The sequence below is a fragment of the Schistocerca americana genome, chromosome 8 (genome assembly GCF_021461395.2).
Source record: "Schistocerca americana isolate TAMUIC-IGC-003095 chromosome 8, iqSchAmer2.1, whole genome shotgun sequence".
Taxonomy (NCBI): domain Eukaryota; kingdom Metazoa; phylum Arthropoda; class Insecta; order Orthoptera; family Acrididae; genus Schistocerca; species Schistocerca americana.
This window is the reverse complement of record NC_060126.1, coordinates 436,938,097-436,955,935: the sequence shown is the minus strand read 5'-3', so window position 1 is coordinate 436,955,935 and position 17,839 is coordinate 436,938,097. Positions and strand designations below refer to the sequence as shown.

Here is a 17,839-nt window from a genome sequence, read left to right as displayed (position 1 = left end):
GCCCTGTAAATGGCGGTTGTTGGCCGGGTTCCACTGAGTCTGTACATAACGTCGCATGAGATTGTCATGTGATGGAACGGGGCTGGAATACAGATGTTTTGTGTATATGTGCTCACACGCGTGACTAAGTCTGTTAAGTCCTCATCTGTGGGGACCATTTCATGTGCTACAAACTCAGCAGGTAGAGTCAGGAGCTGGCTGTATAGTATTTCAGCGAGCGACGTGTCAAGGTCATCTTTATGTGACGTGCGAATGCCCGGGAGAACCTATGGAAGAGCTTCCACACACGATCTTGAGTAGCACAAGAGAGCAGCTTTCACCGCCCAATGTTTCATGAGGCCATTGGACTGAGGGTGGCAGACAGTTGTGTGGAACTGGTGTCATCCACACAGGTGACTTAAGTCATTGAAGAGCTGGGATTCAAATTGCTGACCCTAGTTTGATGTTAAGGAGGTCGGGCAGCCGAATTGGCAAGCCAACTGTTGATGAATTTTTTTGCTACTGTCTCTGTAGCCTCCACCCATTGCATCATGGTATCTATCACAGACAGAATGTAATGCTAACCATGAAATTCGGGGAGTGGCACTATGATGTCAATTTGAACTTGCTGAAACAGCCCCTTTGGAATCGGGAATTTATCATGTCGGAAGGGGGGCAGGGGGGGGGGGGGGGGGGGGAGGGCTGTGCGTGGCGGTCTGTTTTTTCCTGATGGCCCAGAATGCAAGTCCTCGTCCACATGGCACAATCCTTTTTAATGTTAGGCCAGACAAACCATTCTGTGATGAGGCATACAGTAAGCTGCACGATACGAAAGATTGTAGAGAAGGTCAAAAATTGTCCTCCGACACGGCTATGGGGCTACTGGGCGGACGCTTCAGTTTCAAACGTCACACCAAACTACTTGTTTTGTCGCGCCTGGTAGTGTGCATTGCTGCAACTGAAGTCCAGTGTCTGGTTTGTTAACCAAGCTGTGGAAATAGGATCTGTCGCTTGTGCATCTGCGCTTCTATCGAAGTCCAGTTGGACAGAGGTAGCTGTGATACAGGAAAGACAGTTTGCCACAATATTACCAGCACCTTTAACATATCGCATGTCAGAAGTGAACTGTGCTACGAAATCTAGGTGGCAGTATCTATTAGGTGCAGAATCTGCCGACAGGTTGCGGAATGCGTCTACCGATGGGCGATGGTCTGTATATATGGTAAGAGGTCTCCCCTCAATATCTCCTTGAAAAGTGATCAGTTGCTTCATACATGGATAGCAGTCCATTGTCAGTTGTGGGCCATTTTTTCTGGTGTTGGTAAGTTTGCATGAGAAAAACACGAGCGGCGGAGTGGTTCCACCAATGTCTTGCTACAAAGTAGCCCTGATCACATGATCGCTAGCATCTGACACAATAATTATATGTGCATCAGGCGATGGGTGGGTGAAAGTCATGGCTTATAACAGGTGTTGTTTTATTTTTTTAAAGGCCACTTGCATTTGTGGTGTCTAATTGAGGCATCGTTTACCAGACATATTCTTGTGGTGCAGTGCTTGGGTGAGTGATAGCAAAGCCTCAGTGGTGTGTGGCAGTTGGCTCCTGTAGAAATTTATAACCCCCAAAAACCTACAGCTCTCGTTGTGAGGTGGGAGGAGGCGCGTCTGGTCAGTTTTCTTAGGAGTAGGACGCACTCTAGACATGTCATATGGTTCAGATGGCCCTAAGCACTATGGGACTTAACATCTGAGATCATCAGCCCCTAGACTTAGAACTACTTAAACCTAACTATGCTAAGGACATCACACACATCCATGCCCGAGGCAGGATTCGAATTTGCGACCGTAGCAGCAGCGCGGTTCCGGACTGAAGCGCCTAGAACCGCTCGGCCACAGCGGCCGGCCTAGACATGTCAACGTGGTGTCCAGCAAAGATCACATCGGGTTGCCAAAGATGGTATTTGTCACCATTTACCATGACCCTTTGAGAGGTCAGCTTATCAAGGACGACACGTAGGTGGTCGTCATGGTTTTGCTTGTTTTGCAAAACGATTATGACGTCATCTAGACAGGCAAAACAAAAAGGTAAATTGAACAGTACCCTATCAATAAATCTCTGCTATGTCTGTGCCACGTTTCTTAGTCTGTATGGCATGCAGAAAACTCAAAGAGACAGAATGGCGTGATTATCGTAAGTTTTGGTACGTCTTCATAATCTATGAGAATTTGCAGGTATGCTGTTTCACAATCAACGATGCTGAATATTTTTGCCCCGGTCAAGATGAGGGTTCAGAATGGGTAGCTGCAAAGATTGTATGGGCATTGAGGTAGCGGTAGTCATTGCATAGGTATCAAGTACCATTCTTTTTAGGAACTAGTTTAATTGGGGAGTCCCAAGCACTGCCTGATGGTCTGATTATGCCAGCTCACAAAAGTTTACGCAGTAAGGTGATTCAGTGGTTATCACACTGTGTCGCATTCGGGAGGACGATGGTTCAGATCCACACCTGGTCATCCAGATTTAGGTTTTCTGTAGTCTCCCTAAATTGCATCAGGCAAATGCAGGTATGGTTCCTTTCAAAGGGAACGGCCAATTGCCTTCCCCATCCTTCCCTAATCCGAGCTTTGACCCTGTCTCTAACGACCTATTGTCGACGGTACATTAAACACTAATCTCCTCTTCCTGCTCCTCGCAAAAGTTCGTCTACGGCAGCTTTAGCCACTTTAAGTTTGTGGGGAGCTAGACAACAGGACAAACAACAGACAGGGGGAGGCCGGCCGGCGTTGCTATGCAGTTCTAGGCGCTTCAGTCTGGAACCGCGTGACCGCTACGATCGCAGGTTCGAATCCTGCCTCGGGCTTGGATGTGTGTGATGTCCTTAGGTTAGTTAGGTTCAAGTAGTTCTAAGTTCTAGGGGACTGATGACCACAGATAATAAGTCCCATAGTGTTCAGAACCAGACAGGGAGACCTGATGTTCAAAAATGGCTTGAAGTATTATGGGACTTAACTTCTCAGGTCATCAGTCCCCAAGAACTTAGAACTACTTACACCTAACTAACCTAAGGACATCACACATATCCATGCCCCAGGCAGGATTCGAACCTGCGACTGTAGGGACCTGATGTGGTTGTAATGTGGTGGTCTGTACAGTCCTGCATGGCATAGATTGTATGCGGTCTAAAGGGAGAGCATGGAGCAAGTCCAGGAAGTGGGGCATGACGTCATTCTCCCTTGCTGTTAATGTCACACAGCGTTATCTCAGGAGCGTACTTGAGTTGGGGTTGCGGTGCTTCACTAACCTGAGAAATGTCCATAGTAGCATCACCATGGTAGTGATTGGTGTTGAGATGCTGAAGGTCAATGAGATGCTGTTGAGCTTGCATGTAGTGATGTCATGGCACCCCTGTAGTTATTCATTGGTGAGGAGAGTGACCTCGTTCTCATGATGTAATGATGAGTACTCATCTGCCTTTAAGCATAGATAGTTGAAAAGTGATTCACTTTGAGCTTCAGGTCAAGTGGTGTGTCGAGTGGTGGCAGCGTGACTAGGGGCGATGCAGCACTGGCAAGTAGCATATCACTGACGGCACCATGGATCAACTGCCAGCTGTCCTCTCATAATGGGAGGGCGCGATTTTAATTCAGCAGTAGTTGGTAGTGTCGAAGGAAGTCGGCTCCCAGGATTGGTTCAACTGTCTCTGCCACTAGGAATGTCCAAGGTATTTGCCTGCACTGAGGTCGAGTGTGATGCGTGCAGTTCCAGAAACTGCGATTACAGTGACACTGACAATGCGCAGTTGCCGTGGCGACGTGGACAGTGTAGAAGGTGCGAGAGCAGGCAGTATGGTGCTCATGGCTGCCCCGGTATCGACGAGGAAATACGTGTGCAGGCGTCTGTCATGTATGAATAGCCGGAGACCATCTGCCTGTTGAAATGCTACATCATTGCTGGTTTGTTGTGGTGTGCAGCGGCATCTTGTCGGTGAAGAATGGCCTGGTGCTCCTACTTCTGGTACCCATAATGATATGGGTGGATGCAGAGTTGTCTGCAGTGCTATGCATCCTGCAAAATCTGGTTTAAAACCACCTTTAGCGCTGTTGTGTGTTGGTTGTGGAAGCAGGTGATCACTTGGTCGGCACAGCTTTCGGTTGGACCGAGTTGGGGTGGTGGCCAGCTGGGAGAATGACAATCACAGCTGTCACGGTAGACAACTGTTGTCAGCTGGAGCCATGAAAGGTGCTCAGGGTGACAGACGTCAGGGCAGGACCCGGTTTGGGTCAGTCCAGCCATCATCGGGAAGTCTATGGCTGCACACAATGTTGAATCTGCTTGGCTGGGATCATGCAAGATCGGTTTTGGTGCAGGAATACTGGGTATCGACTGCACTGTAGTGCTGTTGAGCTGCATGTAGTGATGTGGTGGTACTGGCAATTCGTCTCTGTAGTTGCCCAAAGTACTCTCATTGATGATGAGATGCAGCTGCTACTCAGGTGTGTGTGTCTGTCGTCATACCAGTAGTTTCTTGGCAATATCGTATTTGTGAGAAGGGGAAACATCTAAAAGCAATCACTAATAAGATCCACATTGTCTCCGTGGTGGTTAAGAAGGGTGGTGAACTTCTCGTCATCCCCAATGATGCCGCTGGCAGACATCAAACAGTCGCTGAGGCCAAACCACATCACGGGACAAGCAGGGTGGAACAACGGTAGTTTTGGATGGTGGTGGCCATCAGTGATTTGATTGTAAGGCACCATCACAAGGTGAACATGGCATGGCAAAGGAGACACACAAGGGGTGGGAGCTTCGGTGTGCGAAACAGGCAGGAAATGCGGTTTGGTGCAGGGCGGTGGATAATGAGGTGGGTCATGTCTTGGTGTAGGTGACGCTGGCGTTGTGCATTAAATTCGGGTGGCTGTTCGAAGAATGGCTGTATTACGTGAGTGAAGTCATGAGACTGATGCAGTAGATAAGACTTTCCCAATGTCAGATGTCTGAAATGGCGGAAAAACACATGTGAGAGTGTACATGAGGTCCTGCCACTATAAAGGAGGACAGCATAGTACATTTATTATGCAGCAACACTTACTGTGTCTCATGGAGTTCGTGCAGACATGCAGTCATCCGAGGCGCGGCTGACGCGGGCGTGACGTCACTCGAACCGGAAGACAGCGGTATCTGGCCTCGCTGAAGCGATGTCCTGGAAAATGCATTCACGCAGTCCATAGTTGGTTTTGATGCTGGGTGCTGGACTGGAAGCAAATCGGTTGAGATTCCCAGTGCAGCTGGGCAACTGCATTACGAGTGACGTCTTAGTCTCTTTCGCGGAACTCGCATTTCGTCGCAATGGTTGGAACAGTAATTGGAAAACTGGAAACCACAGGTACTGAAAGGTGATGCAAACTGTGATCGCACAGTCCACTGACAGATGAGTGATGAAACGGAAAGACATAGTGGTATGGCACTACCCATTGCTGTTCAACCATAATGGCACTGCGGGAGGCGTCCGTATCATTGAGGTCATCAACGCTAATGTCCTAACGTTCATAATCACTGGATTTGGAACTGGAACACGCTATGTTTTTTCCCGTGCGAAAGTCGAAGGCACTTAGATTAATGTTTGTTACAAAGGCGGGCGGCCATTGCTTTTTGTGTGTCAAATATGTAAGTATCGTGAAGTCACTCAGTAAGTTCGAGACTCGTCGTGGCGCAATTCGCTGCTTGGCATCGGTGGCGACGCGAGGTTGGTCCAAAAATGTGACGAACAATAAAGGCATTGTGGCTATGTCGTTTGGCACTGTAATATCGTCCAAGCCTTGGCGGATATTTAGCGACTCCGCACACAGGATGTTCATGGAATTCACGAGCACTTATTGATAGATGTTGTCGACATTGACGAAGAAACGTTGAGGTTGTACCGTTTGCAACGACAGCATTCTTGATGATATAACCGGCGCGGCAGACCTCGACTTAACAGCAAAATCACGGCGCGGCGCGGAAATTCTTGGTCGCCACTGTGGCAAATGGGGTATCGGCAACGTGATAGTAGAATAGTGACACAAATAGAGTTACGATTTCCACATATTTGTTAGCAAGCACATATACATTACAATGTGTTAGCACAGTCTAACATAACAGTCGCTACATTCATTGCTGTAAAAATTGTAGCCGTTGGACAGCTGGAGCGACACTAGTGCTTTATGCGTCGAGAAAGGAGAACGTCAGTTGCGTCGTAAGCATAATGCTTGTTTTGCATCCCTTTCCTATGTGATTTACGAAATACTTGTCTTTTTTTTCTCTCCCAAGAATTAGTATAATATCAGAAGACATAGTTGTTGTTGTTGTGGTCTTCAGTCCGGAGACTGGTTTGATGCAGCTCTCCATGCTACTCTATCCTGTGCAAGCTTCTTCATCTCCCAGTACCTACTGCAACCTACATCCTTCTGAATCTGCTTAGTGTATTCATCTCTTGGTCTCCCTCTACGATTTCTACCCTCCATGCTGCCCTCCAATATTAAATTGGTGATCCCTTGATGCCTCAGAACATGTCCTACCAACCGATCCCTTCTTCTAGTCAAGTTGTGCCACAAACTTCTCTTCTCCCCAATCCTATTCAATACCTCCTCATTAGTTATGTGATCTACCCATCTAATCCTCAGCATTCTTCTGTAGCACCACGTTTCGAAAGCTTCTATTCTCTTCTTGTCCAAACTATTTATCGTCCACGTTTCACTTCCATACATGCCTACACTCCATACGAATACTTTCAGAAACGACTTCCTGACACTTAAATCTATACTCGATGTTAACAAATTTCTCTTCTTCAGAAACGCTTTCCTTACCATTGCCAGTCTACATTTTATATCCTCTCTACTTCGACCATCATCAGTTATTTTGCTCCCCAAATAGCAAAACCCCTTTGCTACTTTAAGTGTCTCATGTCCTAATCTAATTCCCCCAGCATCACCCGACTTAATTCGACTACATTCCATTATCCTCGTTTTGCTTTTGTTATGTTCATCTTACACCCTCCTTTCAAAACACTATCCATTCCGTTCAACTGCTCTTCCAAGTCCTTTGCTGTCTCTGACAGAATTACAATGTCATCGGCGAACCTCAAAGTTTTTATTTCTTCTCCATGGATTTAATACCTACTACGAATTTTTCTTTTGTTTCCTTTACTGCTTGCTCAATATACAGATTGAATAACATTGGGGAGAGGCTACAACCCTGTCTCACTCCCTTCCCAATCACTGCTTCCCTTTCATGCCCCTTGACTCTTATAACTGCCATCTGGTTTCTGTACAAATTGTAAATAGCCATTCGCACCCTGTATTTTACCCTTTCCACCTTTAGAATTTGAAAGAGAGTATTCCACTCAACATTGTCAAAAGCTTTCTCTAAGCGTAGAAACGTAGGTTTGCCTTTCCTTAATCTAGCTTCTAAGATAAGTCGTAGGGTCAGTATTGCCTCACGTGTTCCAATATTTCTATGGAATCCAAACTGACCTTCCCTGAGGTCGGCTTCTACTCGTTTTTCCATTCATCTGTAAAGAATTCGCATTAGTATTTTGCAGCCGTGACTTATTAAACTGATAGTTCTGTAATTTTCTGTCAACCCCTGATTTCTTTGGGATTGGAATTATTATATTCTTCTTGAAGTCTGAGGGTATTTCACCTGTCTCATACATCTTGCTCACCAGATGGTACAGTTTTGTCAGGACTGGCTCGCCCATGGCTGTCAGTAGTTCTAATGGAATGTTGTCTACTCCTGGGGCCTTGTTTCGATAGATGTTTCTAAAAATGATTCTAAAATATGAGCAACTAGGTACAAAAATCATGAATCTAGTGCCCAGTTACAACACATTCGTAAAGAAACACTTGTGACGGATAGAACTGCAGATTACCATGTTGATATGAACCGAATATAAACACATAGATTCACACATAAGAGTCACAGACATGTTGCCACAAGTACGACCTTCATCTTTATATTATTCTAAGTGGGACAAGCAACTGCCGAATAGTGGGAGAAATATACTGTCAGTGTAAACCCCAAGTCCTCAAAGCCAATAATACTGTCAGAAGTGTTGTAAAATTTGCCATTAGACTTTGCATCCAATGACATAAGCATTAGGTTATCAGTTTCGGAGAAATGCTGTGTCTTCTGCCTTAGAAGGTGGAACGTATTGTCACTTACCCCACGTTTTATTTGTATGCCTTCCACATACCTCTGTAATGTACGCACTGATAGAAACATAAAACATTCTGACAAAATCTTTATGCCTGCGTGATGTATTACAGTAAATATTAACGCAAACAGCTTATTTTCGTCTTTCCATCTTACAGATGGCATGCTAATCTGGCTTAACAACAAATCAAGGGCATCTTTTTTTTTAATATCGGGATCCTGTAGTCTTCAAAATGTGTTTATCATTCTGCACTTGATCCTTCTGTCACAGTTTCTGTTGTGTCTGTACTTAATATGATAGGCACTTTCCTTGTCCCGTAATAGTTTTGCACAAAGTCTAGCGATCTGCACGTTCTGATACTCCACACGCTTTCTCTGACCACGACTAACTGCATTTAATTTTACCACATCGTCGTCAAAGCAGGTCTGTAGTGACGATTCAGATTAATGTTTCGCTGAAATATGGAGAGTTGAACTCGCTGCTTCTGTGCCGTATGAGTGTTTTACAGCTTTAGACGGATTGTCCAATCTTTGTGGCAGTTTCCTCTTCATATCGTCAGTTGAGGTGGCTTATTTGGGATGTCAGTGTGGTTACTGCATTCCGCACGAGTTTATTAATGTCTACATTCATGAACTAGTTTTGCTCGACGCGTAGCGAACAAGACTTAACGTTATTATAAAGGTAAACAGGGTCTTATTTCACAAAATATTCTCGCCTGCTTTTCACTATCCATTTTATGCTCCTAAAACGAAACATTAATCACCAATATGCATGTAGTTTGCAACCGAATCCTGACGATACAGTTAAGTAACACGATGGTATATACCTCTCAGGGTGCTCAGAAAACCTAAAAAAAAGACAGATGTGATATCTTATTCTTGTTGTTACTGCAATTCATTGCGCTAAGTACGCTCCCACTTGCAAAAACCGTTGTACAAACAAAAATAAACAACTACGATTTGCTTCCACGATTGCGCCGAACTCAACAGTTTTACTTACTGGCCCCTTGGCGTGCTGCTGGCGCAATAGGCAACAAAATCGAGGCGAAGTGTCGCGACTTTTCCGTTAAACCGTGGTGTAAGCGTTACGAGCGTACGAAGAATATTGACCCCTACCGCCTGGCGGAGAAGCGATCCTCATTTACAATCAGAGATGTTACTCTGTGACACATAAAAGTGAATTAAGGCTTTCTCTAAAGTTATCGGTTACATCACGAAACGAGTCTGCTGAGCGATATAAGGATCCAATTATCATCTTATGCCTACTCCTAATACCGAGTCTTGCTCAATCTGTCTCACATGCAACTTCAGTTTCTATCTCGATAGATTCATATAATGCGACAAATACACCACCTCCATTTCCCATTTGCCTAGTTTTTCGATATACGGTTATATTTTCCGTAAAAGTCTCATTGCCATCAATTTCAGGATTCAACCAGCTTTCTGTACTTAGTATTATGTAAGGTCAACTGCTTTTTATGGGCGCTTCAAACTCTGGCACTTCGGTGCGAATGCTTCGCCAATTTACCATTAGGATTTCAATACTCTCGCATGTGAGGAGCGTATACAGCGAAGTGAGCAGCTGTTTGTATTTACGTCGTTCGGTCGATGAAACACATTTGTTTCTCGTTCGTTGGAAATATAAAGATAATCCTTGGATAAGTGAGCGTGTCTCACATCTTTGCAATACATGAAGCGCGGCACAATAACCATCGCAGTAGCGTTTTGCGCTGCGAGGATTAATATGGCCGTCTGTGTTGCGGCCGAGTTTAGGGGCGGAGGGTGGTGTGTCGTAATAAAATTGTAGTTGAGTTCCCGCGAGGGAGTTCTTATATTCCTTGTTGATTATGAATAATCGAAGAGTTGATCTACTTCCAGGTGAATTCGATTTATGTTTTTCGTAGAAATGTGATTTGTTTTCTTAGTTAATACTTGGAACATATGATCATGACAGTAGAAGTTATCACAATATATGTTTGTAGATTCATATATTCATTCAGTATCCCTCCACGTTTGATCACTTATTACTGAACTCGTTGTAGTGAAGATGAGTTTTAGTATAACAAACTAATATTATACGTGTCAGCTCACTAAGTATGTCAACATGTTTCTTTAACGGAGTGCAAATGTTCACGAAATTACCTTCTAATTTCAGTGGGCGGTCCAGAAACGGAGGAACAACAACGCCTGAGATTTCAGGTGGAACTAGAATTTGTTCAGTGCCTCGCAAATCCTAATTATTTGAACTGTGAGTTTATTGAGGTTCTTTACTGTGTATTTTGGTTCTCTCCTACTTCATAAACTGATAGAAAGAAATTATTACAATAGATATGTGTTAAATGCTTTCTATGTCGATACTGGTATATATAAAAATGCAGATTGTTTTATCAGTTTCAGCTATAGCATTAAAGTCACCAAATGTTTGAAAAAATATTTCGTAAATTAACTATCGAACATAATTTTTTTAGTTAATGGTCTGCAGATATCAGTCTAATCAAAGTGTGAAAATAACATTTATCCATCATGTTGCTGATTAATAAATGAATTTAATGCTTTGAGTGTAGTCACTGCATACAGTATAAATATACAAACAGAGGGTGCACATTCTAACAAATTTTGGGTTATAGATTTTTCCTGTGAAAGTCCCACTTCAATACTATTTTATTCTTTTAAATTAGCACTATCAGTGAATGTAGTATGTTCACCTAGTTAGAAAATTTGCTAAAGTTACTAGTAGTAAACAAAAGGTCAAGTATATTTTTGATGAAATGTACGCCTGCCAAGACTAATGCTTTAAAAAGTCATGTGCTAGATGTCTCTTCAAACATTCACCTAATAACTATTGATTATTAAGTCAGCTATATATTTATATTATTGATTTAATACATCTAAAGACTATGTATGAATAAAAGACAGCAAAATCACAGGTATAAAATACAAAAAGGATAACTAGAATAAACAGCACGATTTTATTATTATGGTTTGTCTTCATTCTCTTCTGCCATCTGTTCATTCAATTTTTAACCCAGTAGCCTAGTAACTGTTGGACAACCTTTTAACAGTTTCTAGTTCAGTGCAAAACAAGATATTTTTCTCCACTCATGATAGGGAAAGTTCATTTGCACAGTTCAGCTACGCATGCAAAGAACCAACTAATACATACAGATTGTATATTCAGTCTTCTGTTGAACCATCAGAATGAAAAGCTTGTTGTAAATAAATTTGTTAAATTTACTTTATTTGAAGCTGTTGCTCATAGTTAGTGCTATTAGGTTTACGGAAAGTGAGCCGAACAGCTTGTGAAACATAATCAGTTCCAGCTATTTTGTTTACAAACCAACACTCTTTATGTGTAAGGTCAGCTGTTTTCCGTGATCGTATTTTATTTGGTCTGTGTTGTTGTAGGTGGTCTTCAGTCCAAAGAATGGTTTGATGCAGCTCTCCACGCTACTCTATCCTGTACGAGACTCATCAGCTCAGAGAAATTACCACAACCTACATCCTCCTGAATCTGCTTAGTGTATTCATCTTTTGGTCTCCCTCAATGATGGTTACCTTTCATGCTTCCCTCCAGTACTAAATTGGGGATACATTGATGCCTCAGAATGTGTCCTACCAACCAAAGCCTTCTTCTAGTCAAGTTGCACCACATATTAATCTTTTATCAGATTATTTTCAGTACCTCCTCATTAATTATGTGAGCCATTTATCCAATCTTCAGCATTCTTCTGTAGCACCACATTTCAAAAGCTTCTGTTCTCTTCTAGTCCAAACTGTTGATTGTACTTGTTTCACTTTCTTACATGGCTACACTCCAAGCAAATGATTTCATAAAAGACTTCCTGACAATTAAATCTATATTCAGTGTGAACAAATTTCTCTTCTTCAGAACTGCTTTCCTCGCCATTGCCAGTCTACATTTTATACCCTCTCGACTTCGACCATCCTCAGTTATTTTGCTGCCCAAGTAGCAAAACTCGTCTACTACTTTGTCTCATTTCCTCATCTAATTCCCTCAACATCACCTGATTTAATTCAACTACATTCCATTATCCTAGTTTTTATTTTGTTAATGACCATCTTATATCCTCCTCTCAATACACTGTCCATTCCGCTCAACTGCTCTTCCAAGTCCTTCGCTGTCTCTGACAGAATTACTGTGTCATCAGCAAACCTCCATGTTTTTATTTCTTGTACCTGGATTTTAATTCCTACTCCAAATTTTTCTTCATAGTTTCATGTTTTTAACTTCCATGAATGAAGTCATAAATCTTACATTATTCATCTGCAGCAAAACCTTCCCTTGTGTACTTTTTAGTGATAAGTTAGGTTATAATGGTGTCTGCTTACAATAACTCAGCTCATTACCTGTGTAAATATTTCTTAATCTGTCAAGGAAAAGTAGTTCATCTAATGCAGGTCTACCATAGTTCTAAGTGACGCTATAGTTAATTAGTTTCATCACTTTTTCAATTTCTTTGTCTCCTACCTGTTGTCAAGTACACTTACTTATGCAAGTTCGCACCGAGAACCTAAGTCCAAAAGCAGCAGTTTCATTGCACCTATTGTTCCACATAGTAATATATTGTTGCCAGAATAATGGGCTGCAGGGCACTTCAGCAGTGTTAATGAATTCCATAGGTTCATTGAAATCATCCCCATTTACAGCAATGTATTTTTGCCTGTACCTAACTTTCCAGATACGTACTACTTTGTGTGACATGCAGGGATTAGTACATAACATCGTGATGAACTTATTTTGGTAGATAGCGCTTTTCCATGTAAATAACTATTTTTTTATGTGCTTGAGCAGCAGTCGTGCACAAATTCCTGACGCCTACACACAGTTCAAGCATGGTTGTACAAGCATTAGTTTGTTTACTAGGAAATGTTGGACCTGGACAATTATGCATTTGCTTTGGCAACCTTTTTGCTTGTGTTACAGAAAAAAAAATCGGAAGATAAAAACATTATATGAAGAAAAGACTAGTAAATGTAAAAGTAATTCCCGTATTAGCTATTCATGGTAGATATACTGTGGAAACTATCTCACAGTAGTGTTGACTCTCCTTCTATGTAATATTGTATTCTTTGATTTGAACTGCATTGCAGTACAGCCTTTGTGCAAAACATAATTTAACAGGACCAAATAAAAATTAAATCAAACCAGATCACTGACAAAGGCTTACACATGCCTCCCTTTGTTGGTAGACAAGCTAAAGCGTATACATGCTTGAACACTGGCACAAGCATTGACTATTGAAATTCAAGCTGGTTGTACTGTACTGATGCTAGTACAAATTTCTTACTCTCAAGCATGTTTACGCAAGAGTGCTTGCCAAGCATGCAGTTGTGTGGGGCTCCCCTAAGGTGATTAGAGACAAATAAGCTTTGTCAGAAAGTTAAGACAATGCTTCAGTAATTTTTTCCTTAGGTTAGGGCAAAATAGCCTCCATTGTGCAAACCCACCCTTGTTCGATGTGGTGCGATCTAAAGCATCTCTGCAACAAAACAAAACATGTTAATGGAACTTGACATTAGTTTCTGTTTCTCACTCCCCATACGGTTACTGGTTCAGACACATCACTCTCACGTAGGTCTTGGGCTACACTACATGTCAGTCCAACAACATAACCAGTTTCCTGATTTGTTGGCTTCGACAATTCACAACCAAACTCTTACATTCCAACCTAACAAAGACCTCAGGCTTTGCTGCAGGTTAGTCAGTCACCATATCCAGTTCTGCTTCCACATTAGTTGGCTTTGCCAACTCGCAATCATTCACATTCCCACCTAATCTAGACATGGCTAGGCCACTGGTCATAATAAAAATGGTAACATGCTGTAACAGAAAAAAACTAAAGAACAGTTCATCTGTGCAGTGCTTGTAATTAATCTATCATTGCAACCAAAATCCACTACTGTATGCAATTCTGATCAGAATGTCACAAAACAAAAATATCCGTAATTTACGTAGAGATCATGATAACATCAACATAAAGAATGCCAAATTGCCTAAATACATCAATAACAGAAACACTAAAATACAGCAGAAGTAGAAAATTAATAATGGACTGCCCATAAAATGTGTATTATTCATACCAGTCCTTCACCAACTAAACATTCTGCAATGAATTACTAATATTTCACCATAGAAAGTGCTGTATATACCAATAATAGAAATGGTCATATAATGTTACAGTAGAATTGAGAGGACAGGCCATCTACACAGAGTGTGTAATTCGTCACTCATCGGAACAAAAATTCGCCATTGTATACAGATTATTTGCAGTCAGACTTTCACACAAATAATTCTGTAATTTAGATAGGCCCCATATTACCTGATGCAACATAAAAAATGCCAAACTGCCTATTTGCTTCTGTAATGAAAATGCCAAATGCAGCATAACTAAAAAACTAATACAGGGCCATCCATGAAACGTGAATAATCAGTTGCTGTCTGTCACCAACACAACATTCCACATTTAAGAAAAAAAATTCATTAGTAATATTTCACCATACAAGTTGCTAAATAAGTCAGTAATAGATAAATCAGAATCCTGCAACAGTGAAAATTAAAGAACAGACCATCTCCACAGTACGAACAGTTCTTGAGCGTCTGTCACCCCAAGTGAAATGTCGTATTCTGATCTTTATTTGTGTCATAAATGTAGACATCTGGCTAAAAATGTTTGTGTAAAAAAACTTGAGTCATTCATATTTTCTCATTTTCTGGCTAACTAATTTGCTCTACAGAAGCTTGTCTCAATCTGGCTGCCACCAATGATAAAAGCACAGGCAATGCAAAATTTGTGCTGTACCACAAACAAGAGCAGCACGCAGATGGCTCATAGTAAAGTTTAACTGCACTGAGCATTGTTATGGCACCTGACTGTAATTAATGCCTAAATGTCCTGTGAAAGTGAATTATCATAATCACGAAAAGGATAAGATTGCTACTCATCACCTAGATGCTAGAAGTTACTACCTATTGCATAAGTCCTTAATCAGAGGCAGACAAACTGAAACATACATTCACACATGCTTAGCTCTCATGCATACATGACAGTTGTCATCTTCACACAAGACTAAGGCCAGACTTTGAGGTAAACAGCAGTGATCTTTGCCGGTGTGGGTAGCGAGTCTATAGAAGGGATGGAGGGACAGCAGTATAAGGGTGGGGAATATGATAATGCTGCCTGTGGGAACATGCAGGGATGTGGTGGGGACAGCGTAGTGAGTGTTAGGTCCAGCATCTGTAGGTTGTGCTAAGGAGCGTATATGTGGGGGGGGGGGGGGGGGGTTGGAGGACGAAAGGGGAGAGGAGAGAAGTAAAGAATGTGAAAGGAGAATGTAGTTGAGACAGATGTGTGTAGGGCTAAAGTGGGGGCAGGAAAGAAATGGAAGAAGGTGGAGAACACAGACTGGGGAAGGCAGAGTCCAGGGGTTCACGGAAATGGAAGAAATACTGCAGGTATAGTTCCCATCTGCACAGTTCAGAAAAGCTGGTGTCAGTGGGAAGAATCCAGATTGCACAGGCTGTGGAACTATCATTGAAATCCAACACACTTGTGAGTCCTGCACGTAGTACTTGGTGGCATGAACAGTTATTGTGTGGTCTACCTTTCTCTTGCCCACTGTTTGGCAGTTGTCATTCATTCATATAGACACACAGCTTGTTAGTGGTCTTGGCTACAACTAAAGCAGCACCGTGATTGCAGTTAAGTCGGTAGGTCCATGACTACTTTTACATGTGGTCCTGTTTTTGATGGAATAGGACTGCCTGTGACAGGACTAGGTAGGTGGCAGTGGGAGGATTCAGTACCTCATTAGTTACATGATCTACCCATCTGATCTTCAGCATTCTTCTGTAGCACCACATTTTGAAGGCTTCTATTTTCTTCTTGTGTAAACTATTTATTGTCCATGTTTCACTTCCATACATGGCTACATTTCATGCAAGTACTTTCAGAGAAGACTTCCTGGCACTTTAATCTATACTCCATGTCAAGAAAGTTCTCTTCTTCAGAAATTCTCTGCTTGCCATTGCCAGTCTACATTTTATATCCTCTCTACTTTGAACATCATCAGTTATTTTGCTCCCCAGATAGCAAAACTCCTTTACTACTTTAAGTGACTCATTTCCTAATCTAATTCCCTCAGCATCGCCTGATTTAATTTGACTAAATTCCATTATCCTCATTTTGATTTTGTCGATGTTCATCTTACATCCTCCTTTCAAGACACTGTCCATTGCGTTCAACTGCTTTTCCAGGTCCTTCGCTGTTTCTGACAAAATTAGTGTCATCAGCAAACCTCAAAGTTTTTATTTCTTCTCCATGGATTTTAATTCCTACTCCAAATTTTTCTTTTGTTTCCTTTACTGCTTGCTCAATATGCAGATCGAATAACATTGGGGATAGGCTACAACCCTGTCTCACTCCTTCCCCAACCACTGCTTCCATTTCATGCCCTTCAACTCTTATAACTGCTATCTGGTTTCTGTACAAATTGTGAATAATATTTTGCTCCCTGTAATTGACCCCTGCCACTTTCAGAATTTGAAAGAGAGTATTCCAGTCAACATTGTCAAAAGCTTTCTCTAAGTCTACAAATGCTAGGAATGTAGGTTTGCCTTTCCATAGCCTATGTTCTAAGATAAGTCGTGGGGTCAGTATTGCCTCACGTGTTCCAACATCTTTACAGAATCCAAACTGATCTTCCCCGAGGTCAGCTTCTACCAGTAATAGCATCTCTAAATTGAAAACTGCAATTTAAAAGCACATTAATTTAGGACTTAAAGATTCAAAATAAACATTTACATAACTTAAGAATGTCGAGAAAATTGCCCATGTAGTTGAGTCTTTCATCACTAGTGTGGTACATTTCCACTCATGTAACCACCATTAACTGTTTGGGCCTCTCTAAACTCTGTCCACGGAGATAAGCCGAAGATTAATCTAAAACAGACACACTAAAGGTGCAGCTCCTGCTGCCTGTCAGCATACAGAAAATTCACAAGAGATCTGATGAGAGAGTTAGCACTCCACAGGTAGGTGAAAATGAGTTGATACGAGATACACACTATAACCCAGTCCCCACATCACTATACTGTAGACGTCATACTTGTACCACAATCACCAATGACATCTGTTCTGTTATGCGAGTTCTATAATGCTTAGGGGGCCACAAGGCAAAGACCAAGAATACTGGCCATGAGTTTGTGGCAAAACAGTGACAATAAGCAACGAATAATCTCAGTTCAGAGCAGCAAATTCTCTTCCATGTGGAATTACCAAGAAGGCATACTACGCAACTATCCCTTGACTCAGCCCATCTGTGCTACAGGACAGGAAGCTACTCCCATCTACCACATTCCATCAAAAGCAGCATACTGTCATGATCATGCTATACAGACCTTGCTCTTCTCTGCAGGCAGCAGCTCAAAATCTCCGCAGACTTAACCACAGTAATCATTGCAAATTTCACGTCAGTCACAGAACACACACTGCCTTAGCCCCACTTTTTATACTGTTTCCTTATGTCCTGCCCCATGTACAGTCCACACTTTATCACTCCACAGTCCCCCATGTAATGACTGTACCACTGCCACCACCATCCTTCCAGTGATGCACGAGAGACAACTTATAATTTTAATTAATATTGTGT

At 42.1% G+C, this 17,839-nt stretch overlaps 1 protein-coding gene across 1 annotated transcript in view; it reads left to right on the top strand.

Annotated features, from left to right (window-relative positions):
* The first annotated feature begins 9,845 nt into the window (after positions 1–9,845).
* The window catches only part of LOC124544896 (mediator of RNA polymerase II transcription subunit 31-A), a 34,196-nt gene continuing 26,202 nt past the window's right edge, over positions 9,846–17,839 (top strand). Inside the window, exons 1-2 of the mRNA XM_047123627.1 lie at positions 9,846–10,048; positions 10,326–10,418. Of these exons, the coding sequence (XP_046979583.1) occupies positions 10,018–10,048; positions 10,326–10,418 (124 nt within the window). The 5' untranslated portion in view covers positions 9,846–10,017. The remainder of the gene's footprint in view (positions 10,049–10,325; positions 10,419–17,839) is intronic.